At 43.7% G+C, this 12654-nt stretch overlaps 1 protein-coding gene across 4 annotated transcripts in view; it reads left to right on the top strand.

The window, feature by feature from the left end:
- RASGEF1A (RasGEF domain family member 1A) overlaps positions 1–12654 on the top strand; it is a 349237-nt gene that overhangs the window by 285574 nt on the left and 51009 nt on the right. The window contains exon 1 of one of the 4 annotated variants that reach the window (XM_053304659.1): positions 6939–7162. The exons of the other annotated variants lie outside the window; for them this stretch is intronic. Within the exon in view, the coding sequence (XP_053160634.1) occupies positions 7136–7162 (27 nt within the window). The 5' untranslated portion in view covers positions 6939–7135. Of the gene's footprint in view, positions 1–6938; positions 7163–12654 lie in introns of those variants that run through there. 4 annotated transcript variants of the gene reach the window in all.

The raw sequence follows: 12654 nt of genomic DNA, 5'->3' as shown, positions 1-12654 counted from the left end.
TAGCTCTTAAAGATGAGGGTGGATCTATTCAAAACTGAATCAATTTGAATTGAATCAGCTCAGATTTGAGGGCAGCAGATTTGAGCTCAGATCGAATCAGGCTGATTCGATTTGAACTCAAATCAAATAACAAAAATCGATTTGTGCACATCCCTAGTGCCAACCCACCCATGCTGTTGCAGGCATTTTGCACTTTTTGCTGATGGTAAAGCAGTATGTTTCTGCTCTAACTAGCACTTCCAGGGTACAGGTGTGCTACTCAAAGTATTTGTGTTCTTTACAGAAGTACAAGACTACCATGCCACCTGTTCACTGCATGCCCACAGCAGTACAGTTGGAACACCTGTTTTACATTGTGCTGGACGTCAGCCACTCATTCTAAATCAGGCCTGCTCAACTTAGGCCCCCAGCTGCTTTTGATCTACAACTCCCATAATCCCCAGCCACAGTGGCCAATAGCCGGGCATTATGGGAATTGTAGGCCAACATCTGCAGAAGGACCAAAGTTGAGCAGCCCTGTTCTAAATGTTCTTTCTGAGAGACTCTTAATCTCATCAAGGGTCAGTTCAGTCATGATGTTTCCAGTCCTCCAAACCATATGTGGATTTGTGCTCTCCCTCTCATATATCCATATTCAATTAGTTAGCAACTGAAACCATAGTTCATCATTTCATGTATGAATTAGCAAACTATAGTTCGTGCTTACCCTCGAAGCTAGAATTCAAAATCATGCCATTCTGGTTTGGAGGGCAAGCAGAAACCATAGTTTGATGGTTCAGACATAATCACAAGCTATGGTTTGCCCGAAACAGGAAATAACTAATTGAATACAAGTATAGGGGAGGACAAGAGGAGGAAGGAGTGTGTAAATCTAGGCTCACTCATGGTTCGACATTACATGTGAATCAAAGGTATGTGTGAGCAGCCTTTCTGAAGAAAATGTCATAGGCATTTTCTCTTATCGCACTGGAAATTCATTCTATCCCCAATCAGATTCAAGCAATCTTGAATCAAAGAAGCTCAATCAGACCCAAGACCCATGGTACATTGGACCCTTCAAGTGCCCAATCTGTTCAATCAGAACAACACCAGAGTAAAAAAATAAATTTAAAATAGCCAGAGTTATGCTATCACTGATTTTGGTATAAATGAGACCTTCAAACTCTGATAAGAGCACATTGCACATGTTCAGAGGCAGCACTGTTTTCACAATATTTTGGCCCTGAATTTGTACTTTTAGCTTCAGTATCAGTATTTGATGTGATTGAGAAGTGCAGCAATCCATCCCATTGTCCGTTTGTACAGCGTGGGAAAGTAGATGGACAGAAAATTGAAACAGACATTTGTTTTTTCTTGTGGATTAACCTTTAAAAATATTTATTGCTGGATGTCACTCATAAGACTGAATTGACTTCTCAGAATAATCTGCATGTTTAATGCTGTAAAATAAAATTACCCAACTGCTAGACACTGCTGGTCCATGTGTGTCTAGATGTTTTTCCTGGCAGAACCTTTTCAGACTATCCAACTCCTCACCATTTACTGTTAGTGAGGCTTTAGCATTGACCCTGATGCAGCACCAACATATGTTTTGCATGTGTAAGGTCCCAGATCCAATCCCCAGCACATCCAGTTTAAAGATCTTAAGTAGTATGCCTGGGGAGGACTTCCGAGAGCCTCTGCCAATCACATTAGGCAGTGAGTCTGTTCACACACCCAGCCAGGAAGGGGCTAAGGCTGCCAAGCCTGCTCTTGGCTGCACGTGTGAACCACTGGGAGGCAAGCAGCTCCCAGTGGTGGTGCAGCGGCAAACCCACTTAGGGATCCCGCCACTTAGCCAGGGTTCAGGGTGCAAGGGCACTCTTAACTGGGGGCAACGTGCTCATGTGTCAGTACCACGCAGCACTGAAACAGGAGCAGGTTCCCGGCCAGCACCAAGGGGCACCCCAAAATGCACCATGCAAGTGTGCGGTGTGTTATGGGATTTCCGGGGGCTGGGATGATGCATCTCGGCCCCTAACCCTCAATACCGCTAGGGGCATCCAGCAACCGTCTGGGTACACGATAAGCACGCCCAGCAAGGACAGAGGAAGTGTCTGTGGGGAGGGTAAGTTTTAAGAGCCTTCCCCACTGCCTCCCACCCTCAAGCCTTCTCACATAATCATGGAGAAGGGCTCTGTGTTGGAATAGCGAACCATTGATCTGATAGATTAAATCCTTCAGCCTATACAAGATAGAGCTGCAGGGGTAGAATACTCTTCATTGCTGCATTTGTTCCAGTCTGTAGAAATATGCACTGAAATGCCAGAGGAGGGGGGGTCATCACAACATGGAAAAGAATCATTATGTGTGGGGGGTATGGGTTGTTGTTGGGGGATAGAATTGCTGATATCAGCACTGTAGATGAGTGCCCCCCCACACACACTGCCACAGTATACAGGGAGTATTCAGCTACTAGACATTGATATAACAAATTACTGAAAGCAAAATTTCACTGTGTGGCTAGTCAGTAAAGATGACACCAGCTTTAGCAAATAGGTTCCATGACACTCATGCTTTGCACTAGGGATGTGTGCCAACTGAGGTTCGTGCACAGGTTTGGTGCTGCCAAGTGGAGGGGGGGGAGGCGGTGAGTGAGATCTTTTAAAAGGAGGAGAGCAGATCCTTACCTGCTCTCTGCCACTGCATGTGGCTCTTTTCCTTTTTAAAGATCCCACTTACCGCTTCCCCTGTCCCCGGCAGCGTTGAACAGGTATGGACCTTGTCTGAACCCGTTCTGCTCCAAACCTCTGCACAAACCTCGGTTTGTGCATATCCCTACTTTGCACTCACTCACAGTAAGGGCAGTGGGGAAACCTTGGATTGTCAGTCCATGTAGACAATACTGAACTAGATGGACCAATGGTCAGACATGGTGCAAGGCAGCTTCCTAATGACATTAGTGTAACATGATGGGGCAATAAGGTAGGGTTAGAACTCCTCTGGGCATAATCTGGACAAAGGTGCAAAATGGGCACAGAGCAGGACAGCTTTTAAAATTATATAATCAATAGGAAACGTTTGTGGGTGTGGGGGTTTTAAATATGGCATTCTTAGACAGCAGATATTTGGCTTCCATCTACCATTTTGAAGTTATACTTGCATTCAGGATGGTAGGTGGAAGCCAGAAAGCTACTTGTTGAAACTCTTAGTGATGGCAGCAAGCCAGGCAGAATGGCATTGCCTGTTGCAGCTTCTCATTGGCCCTGTGCCTGCTGCCTAACAAAGTAAAGGATAACTCATACCGTGAATAGAAAATGATTTGATTGGCTGTTTGTCTTTTAGCATCTTATTGTTTTTAGCTGCTATGTTTTACTTGTTTATTGCTTTTTATTGTTTTTATTGACTGATCTGTTTTTATTGTAAGATTGTTAGTCACCTTGAGATGTGTTTCGACAAGGCAGGATATAAATCCTGAAAATCAGAGACCTGATACTGGATAGGAATAGCGAGCAAATCTTTTGCACAACAGCTTTCGAGCAACAGCAGTCTGTTTCTGCAGCAGTACCCTTGAATGCTCACCGTGATTTTTAACCCTTTCTCCAGTAGTGCAGAGGTTCTTATGGAGGAATTGAATGAACTGGGAGCCTGGACAGAGCATGGAGAAGACTTATTTGCTATAATACTGTGTGGATAATAATGAAGCTAGGAACAAGATATTGGAAAAGCACTTGCTAGGAAAGCGTCCCCTTTTCCCTATCTAACTTGACAGAAATGTTCTGTTTCTTATCAATTCACAAGGAAAGTCCAAAGTGTTATTAGAGCGTCTCAGGAGGGAGCTGAACTGCTATGACCTTTGTACAGACTAGGAAAGAGAGACACACAACTGCATTCTTTACTACCCACACAAAACGCAAGTACAGTAGTAACGAATTATTTTCAAGGTCTGTTTAGCAAAGGCATAAGCAACCAGATAGTTATTTTTATTCTGTAGGTCTAAATATTAATAACAGAATATTATTCTGTTATTATACAGAACTGCTTTTAACAGGCACAAGGCAGGCACCAAGACTTCAGCAATCAATGGCAATAACTTATTAAATGTATTCAGAATACACTTAAAATGTACATATCCTTAAAAATAAACAAGGACAGGATATGATGGACTGGCACAGCCTAATAAGTGGAAATGATGTATAAGGGTAGCCCAGTTTTAGCAATTGGAGTTGGCCCTTTTATTAAAGCAGAGATTCCCAACCTTGGGTCTCCAGTTGTTGGACTCCCACCATCCTCATTGCTGGGGGATGATGGGAATTGTAGTCCAGCAACATCTGGGGAACCAAGGCTGGAAACCCTTGTATTAAAGAAGTTTTGCTAGTACTCAGAAAATAATTGGGAATTTGGCCGTGCTGTTGTCATCAAACCAAAAGATAGTCCAGCGATAGGTACTATATACTACCCTATTTCTCTCTGGTATTGCATATTCAGCATACTTCACACACTGGATTAGTTCAGGGTAAAACATTCAATGACAGTTAGTTGCAACTAAGACTGTAATCTTATGCACACTTACTTAAGAGTAAGTTCCACTGAATTCAGCAGATTTATTTCTGAATAAACACTCACGGGATTTGGTTTCACGTCCCATTTAAAACTAATATAATGGGTCATAGTAGTGACTGACTTGTCCCATTTATTTCAATGGAACTTAATCATGACTATCTTCTGAAGAATTATTGTGCCCTCTCTGAAGTAGCAGTGTCTGATAGTGGGCGGGTTCTCACAATAAAGAATGTGCAGTTTACCAGGAAATCGCAGTCACTGAGCTGCGCATGCTCCCATAGAGCATGCCATGAGAACTCAGGATTTCTTTACCAATCCTAGACCTGCACCATGACTGACTGACATTTAACCAGGATCATAGATCTGAACTCAGCTGGTCGATCCTAGTAAAATGTCAGGTGTTTGCAGCAACAATCTGGAATCTGCAAAAAAAAAATGTCTGGGTTCTCACAACATGCTCCAAGGAAGCACGTATGGCTCAGTGACTATTTCAGGTAAGCTGCACTTTTTTATTGTGAGAACCCATCCAGTGCTAACTCATCCACAATAAATCATAAGACTGTCTCGGTTACAAATGGGAGTAAGCGGAGAAATTGGGCTGTGTTCATGGGGGCTTACATTGCTTTTGCATTCCCTGTGCTTGGAAATTGACCATGATTTCTTAGGCTACAATAAATTGGTTAGTTTCTAACATGCCAGAAGATTCTTTTGCTCAATTTAAAAATAGTTTTCATTTCTTTGCGATACCCTTATCAGCATTCTCAAGTAAAAACTTCAGGACCAAAAGAAGGATTAGCATAAATTGTCTAAAGACCCTAAGGCTGATGTGCACACAAAATAGGATTATTTTAACCTGACTATTTGGGGATTAGTCAACCAATCATCTCATCAGTTGGGCAAAATGATTAGGACAACAAAAGGCTTACTGCAACCATATCTAGTCATTATTCACACTATTATCTTTATTTATTTATTTATTTATATGGCTCCATCAGTATACGTAGCACTTTACATATACACAAGGAAAAAAGAGCAATCCTCACCCCAAGGAGGTTACAATCTAAATATATGTAGTGCAGGAGACAACAAAGGGGAGGAAGGGAGTTAAAGGAAATTGCATGAATGTGAGCAAAGACTTATGCACATACTAAATTCTGATTTCATCTGAGGATAAGGATACTGTTTTAATTATTCGGAAAATAATTTCCCCTAACCAGCTGCATTGCACTGAAGTGAAGTGGACAGCAGTGTAGATTATGCTGTGTTGATAGAACATATACCATGAGGCTATGCTCATGATTGTGAAGGCATGTGAGGGGTGGGGGAGGCTGCACAGACCTGACCTTCCCCCAAGACTATCCAAATACTTCTGCTGGGAGTGCACCTTGCTCCAAGCAGCACAGATCGTCAGAGGTCGGGATGATGCATTCTAGCCTCTGGGTATCCCACAATGCACTGTGCAACAAGCATGGTGCATCGGGAGATACCCCATGGGACGGCACTCTAGGCACCCATCTCTGTCTCCTCGGGCTGCGTGTGGCTAAAAGCTGGGCTTACAAGTAGGGTCAGGTTGAGCTGGAGGGCTGGGATTCACACAGATCCTGGCGCTTCACATGTGCAGCCTAAGCCAGGTCAGGCTGCCCTAACCTGAGTTAGGCTGTGCATGAGAACAGCCTTCTTCTATATTAGATTGTAAGCTCCTTGGGGGTAAGTCTGGTTTGTTTTTAGCTTATGTAACTCTATAAAACAGGTGTTTCCAGCCGTGGGTCCTCAGATACCGTTGGACTACAACTCCCATTATCTCTGTGGATGATGGGAGTTGAAGTCCACCAACATCTGGGAACCCAAGGTTGGGAACTCCAGCTATCAAAGGCCATGGACTCTGATGGTGCTATATAAATCAACCATCATCATGATCATCCCAGCTGCAAGTGTGACACCTGTGATTCAGCACACTTTTGAAGTTATCTATTGGGATTCTATTTCCTAAGAAAAATAGCTCAAAATAACTGATAAAAACAAGCAATAATTTTGAACAATGGAGTCAGTTCCCTGGAACTGCATAGGAGATGGATATTTGTTCCTGAAATATCTTGAACATGCCACACACAATCTGTTTCTTTTAAATATGTGGGTAATTTATTCTGTTAGTCATCTTTAGTGCCCAGCACTTTGATTTCTAAGGAAGCAAAGATGAAGGAAGGGAGGGGAATTGTACTTCCAGTGGCCAACCTGTTGCAAAGCTTTTCATAAAGGAAAACAGAGGGTGGGCTTTTCCTTTCAAAGCTGGCACACTGCGCACACAAAAGGCAGCTATAGTAAACTCCACCAGTGCTCCTTTTGAATCAGACAAGCTTCCTCTCAGCCAACAGCCAGCCGAGCCAACAGCTGACGTCAGAGCCAGTCTGGGAAGCTTGCAGGCTTTCTGGTTTTGCTCAGATGTTTTTTAGATCTGAGCTGGCGGGAAGAGGAGCTGAAGCCAGAGAGAGTGTTCTCTTTTTCTCCTCTCAGGCTGAAACTGCAATGCCCAGCTAAAAGGGTTGTTATTACATGTTCTAGAAAGCCACCAGGATCTCCACAACACCACAAGCTTATGTACATACTACAGAAAACAATGAGGGTAAGAAAGATTTTTTTTCCTCAGTTCTTCCATTATTTCTGTTGTATATAATTTGCTGGGCATGTTTTATTTCTTCACACTGAAAAAAGTAGTTAAATCAGCTTCTGGACTCAGTTACCCCATCTGAGACAGTGACATTTCTGTTAAGTTAGAAATGTATCACATGTAATGCACAACAACCAAGATTTAGAAGTAGTTGGTGGATATAATTAAATGTTTTTGGTCTATTGTGGGAAAACAATGGCTCACAGATTAAAAGCTGGCTGTACATATTGTATTTCTTTTCTTCACAGGATTCTGACAAAGTAAATTTTTGATTACAAATTCAAAATGCACATTGTGGTTTGGTTTAGCATTTCGCTGGTGTTGTGGAAATATAATTGGACCAGCTTCAGAGTACATGTTCCTTGGAGACTGCTGGTGAAAATATCCACTTGAATTATTTTATCCAGAGAAAAGATATCAGCAATTGTATTCTTTGTGCTCAGTTGGAGTATCTACCAAAAGACAGGCATAACAAGCCCAGCCAGGTGACTTTTAGCCTTGGCATGGACAAGCATATGAAGATTTTAAACATCCAAGCTCCACATTCTTCTCTCTCTCTCACACACACACACACGCACACACACCCCTAGATATATAAGTATCACCACTCTATGTTGTTCTCTCCCTTCTTTCCAGTATAACACACAATGTATTATGACATCATTGCACATGCATTTCTCCAACCCTGACAGCCAATGATATGAGAGGGCAGTGGGGAAATGCACTGCACAGTGATATCATGTAACCCATAGAGGCTATTCACACAAGTGTGCAAAACCAGGCTAAGGAATCGAGCCCAGTTTTGCACACTCGTGTGAACCACTGGGATTGCACCCAGTCCTGATGGCTACATGGCGGCAAATCCACCTAAATAGCCACCCAGTTAAACAAGGTTAAGGGAGTGAGTGCTCCCTTAACCTTGTTTTTTTTAAATTGTGTGTCAGGCACAGCTGGCACACTTGGTGGGAGGGATCCCAGTAATGCACCGCAAACTCACGTGGTGCATTATTGGGGCTCCGGGGGCGGGGTGACGTGCAGCGACATATCCTATCACCTCAACCCCGGAAGTTGCAGCAGAAGCCACTGTTCATCTGGATGAGCGATCCACCTGGCCAGGGACTTCTAGCCAATCGTCTGCAGGGAAGGAACATTAAACCCTCCTTCCCGGCAGACTACCCGTGAGCTCTTATCACTGATTATGAGAAAAGCTCTATAATGTTATATCAGATGTTACCAGTAAAAGAAGGAAAGAAGACAGAGGTCATTCACACAATCAAAAGCTGTGTTCTACCCAGGTTTGGAAGCTGTGTGTGATCCCAATTTTGGGTTGTGTGGAAGCAAAGTAGGAGGAAAACCTAGGTAGCCTTCCCTCCTATCTTGCTTCCACACAACCCTTTCTACCCAGGTTTTCCTCTTACCTTGCTTCCACACAACCAAAAATTGGGAGCACACACAACTCCCAAATTTTCTCCCAAAGAGCAGAGCTGGTCTGCAGAGCCTGGCAGTTGTCCAGAGAATTAGGCTAAGCTTGGTGGCTCACTATTTGTTGCATATACTGCAAAAGCCACACAGATAAACTAACCATGGGGGGTGGACACCAAAGGCACATCTCACTCAGGACTCTGTTTATCTGAGGGCCAGCTCTGCTCAAAAGGGAGAGATCTGACAAACGATGATGAGAAAAAGATGGGTTTAACTGCCACAGAACCTAATGGTGTAAATAAATGCATCTCAAAGAGGTTTGCCTACATTGCCATGTATAGCTATAGCAAACATGAGTACTGATTATTCCTACTGACTCATATGCTTTAATGAACATGTTTGTATTGATGACATTTGGAATCAGCATTGTGCGCAACAAGTATTTAGATCATGTACCTGTCATATCCTTAGAACTAATTACGACTGGGAAGACTGAATGTGAATGGGAAGAGCAGTATTGTGCTCACTGCCCCCACATAGGCATCCAGCATAACTTCTGAAAGATCCTAAGTGTGTCTGGTTTATGCAGCTCATATATATATATATATATATATATATATATATATATATATATATATATGACCAGGGATCCTGCTTTTTGTATGTATGTACACACAGGTTCCATTCATAAGTTGTGCTGAACATGCATAGGGGGCCGAGCCAGCAGGCAGCACCCACCCACATCCATTCAGTCTGCCCACGTATCATCTGCACAGTCCTCTTGTCCTAACCTATTAGGAATGCAAACCTTAGACACCAAAAAATGTTGTCTTTTCAAAAACTCTCCCTTCTACAAAAATCAATAAAAAGAAGCACAGGAAATGAGCTTCAAGGAGCATACAAAGATAAAGAGCTATCATGCTGGATCAGGGCAAAGATCTGTCAAGCTAGGTGCCTCTAGAAAGTTCACAAGGTATGAAGACAAGAGCCCTCCCCTCTTGTCGGTCTCCACACCTAGGATTTCTGCCCTTCATATGTAGCTGCTTTTAGTTATAGCTTAGACCTGTTAACAGACCTGTCTTCCTTTCATTTGTCCAAGACATTTATTTTTTGATAAACAAATACACCTCAGCAAATGATCATTGTCACATCCTGTGGCAGTGACTCCCATCTGTTTGTTATGTGCTAAGGACTTCTGTTTTGTCTGTCCTAATCCTAGTACCAGAGTTTCATTGGGTGGCCCTGAGCTCTAGTATTACTGAGAGGGGAAAAAGTTTCCCCCTCTCTCATAATCTGCAGTTTGGGCATGCATCTGAATTAACAGCCTGACAGTATGTACTGTGCATTAGTGGCTCATTAAAAACCATTGCCATCTACCTTAAAAGGAAGGAGCCAACTCACAGACAACTTGCATAATAAACAGAGGCAGACTGCCTTCTCTGTCACTCCCTCCCAAGGGAACAGCCCATTTGTCAAGCTGTCATGTGCTCCTACAACAATGCCTTGTGACTAAATTTGTGAAATACCATGATAGAACATTACCAAGGAGGCACTTTTGCATAGAATCGCCGTGTCTCATTCCTCAGTTAGATGCCAATTAGATGCTGTACATTTTGTCTCCAATGCCGATTCATATGAGTCACTTCAAAACGTCTAAATGACAAACAGTGGCTTAAACTGTGGGAGGCATGTTTCTGTTTACTATTAGGGACATTCTGTATTCTAACTCATAAACAGCCGTGAAGGATTCTAGCCAGCCCTATGATCTGGCAGAATATTTTATTTTTATTTATTAAATGGTTGTCTCTTAGAGCTGGGATGGTGGTGGAGCTACTTTAGAAAAGCTCCCAAATAACATGGTAAATATGCTGGGTGGTTTTGCAAGAGGTTTCCTTAAAAGGTAACTTAACATTTGGTTGCTGTTTTATAGAGCAAACTGGTGTTGGCTCAGGTTCTATTGCTGACCTGCGTGAAATGTAGTTTTGCTACCAACACCCAACATTTTTAATGCAAGAAGGGATTCCACCCTCAACAGCTGTGCTCCCAATTGCAGCCCCTTCCCCTGACCTACAAGTGAATGGAGTGAGGGAAAGAAGCAGCAGATACCACTGCCCCAGACAGTAGAGGCCCATCCTAACAAGCTAAGGGGGCAAAGAATAAGTTGTAGCTACTGTGGTACTGGCAGCCCACTCTCTCACTATCTTCTGGCCCCATGGGCTGCTCATTTGCCCAGTCGGGGAGGCAAATCTTCAACTGGGTGAATGACCAGGGTTGGGGATTTCCCTCACCAACTGGATGAATGAGCAGTCTACATAGCTCAATTACAATGGGGGCGGGGCCAGAAAAGAGCAGGCTGCAAGTACCAAACCACTACAGCTCATCCTCTGCCCCTCCAACTTATTAGGATGGGCTCCTACTGGCCCCAGACCCTATTGTCCCAAGGAGTTGGGGGAAATTGTTTTACACTTTCCGGGATTTCTACAGCAATTTTGAAAACCACAGTTGCCTGGACTGCCTGTTGGGTTGAGCTAGTTTGGGTTGGCGGAAGCAGAAGGTTAACAATAGAACGCAACAATTATCATAGCCTAAAGATGAATTGAGATTGAATTACCCATCACCTTGATCTTGCAACAAATACCCTAGTTGTGTGTGTATGTGGGTGTGGAGAGAGAGAGAGATGTATGTTGTTTCAGACTTGCATGAAAGGGTTGTACAAGGTAAGAACCAATTACAAATTTTGCTATAGTTGCATGGCAGATGGGATTTTCCATGTGCTGTGCAGCCATTGCATATGCATGATAAAATTCTAAATTATTGCATGCAGAAGCTCCAGTGCCTACTAAGAGATGTGGTCCTAGCTAAGAAATCCTCAGGCACTGAAGGAAATTCCAAAGATATTAACATAGGAACAGCTCTGCTGGATCAGGCTCAAGGCTTATCTAGTCCAGTGGCCCACCAGATGCTTCTGGGAAGCCCACAGGCAAGAGCTAATGGCATGCCCTCTCTCAAGCTGTTGCTCCCCTGCAACTGGTATTGGGAGGCTGGAAGTGGCTTATAGACACCAGACTAGTAACCACTGATAGACCTGTCCTCCTTGAATTTGTCTAGGCCCTTTTAAGGCCACCCAAACTAGTGGTCATCACCACATCCCATGGCAAAGAATTCCATAGAGGGATATCAGTATGGGGCATGCTCTCTGACAATCTATAGTTTAATTATATATATAAGCAGTTTGTCAGACTCTCAGTATAACCTTCCACTGCCAAAGGAGGTTGAGCTGGCCTCTGAGTTTTAAGCTGGGGGAGCTTTAAGGCTTACAGGCAGGGCTTGTTCCATTCACCAGTGTTGCTTCTCACAAGATGCATTCAGAATCCCAGGGTTCCTTCCACACCAAGCCCTCCTCCTCACTGGCCAGTCTTCTCTTATATTGCTCCTGTCAGCTGGAGCAAGTCTCGTGAGATCTTGCCTTGAGATCTCACGAGAGCTGCTCCTGATCCTGCAAAGCTATGCTGTCTGTTGATAGCGAGGCAACATCTCCCTGCTGCCAGCATGAATGCTTCCAGGTGGGCCTGTTGATGTCTACTTCTTCCCCTGCCTGATAGGCTCCTCCCTGCAAGACCCGGGCAGGGGAAGCCCCAACATGAAGCTCGCTGTGTTTACCTGTGGCGATCGGCTCCACCCTGTGGATATCCCTACACATTTTTATTTATTTAACATATTTGTATACCACCCAAAATGCAAATCTCTGGGTGGTTTACAATAGTGGCTGAGCTATTACTGGCTGAGCTGTCATATCACAGATGGATGAAGCAAGTAGGAACATCTGTGGCTGTCCTTGGCTGAGCAGCTTAGAGGCTAGACAGGAGTACATCCAACAGTAGGGAAAGAGATGCAGAAGAAACTGGGGTCTTGGAAAGGATGGAGCCTGAGAAAGCAGGACCAAGGAGCCAAAGGAAACAGGGAGCCTAGGACAGGAGACTTGGAAGAAAAGTGGACTCAAGGCTGAGAGAAGGCCAAGGAACCTG

Source organism: Hemicordylus capensis, chromosome 3, assembly GCF_027244095.1.
Source record: "Hemicordylus capensis ecotype Gifberg chromosome 3, rHemCap1.1.pri, whole genome shotgun sequence".
NCBI lineage: Eukaryota > Metazoa > Chordata > Lepidosauria > Squamata > Cordylidae > Hemicordylus > Hemicordylus capensis.
This window is presented reverse-complemented; position numbering and strand designations above follow the sequence as displayed.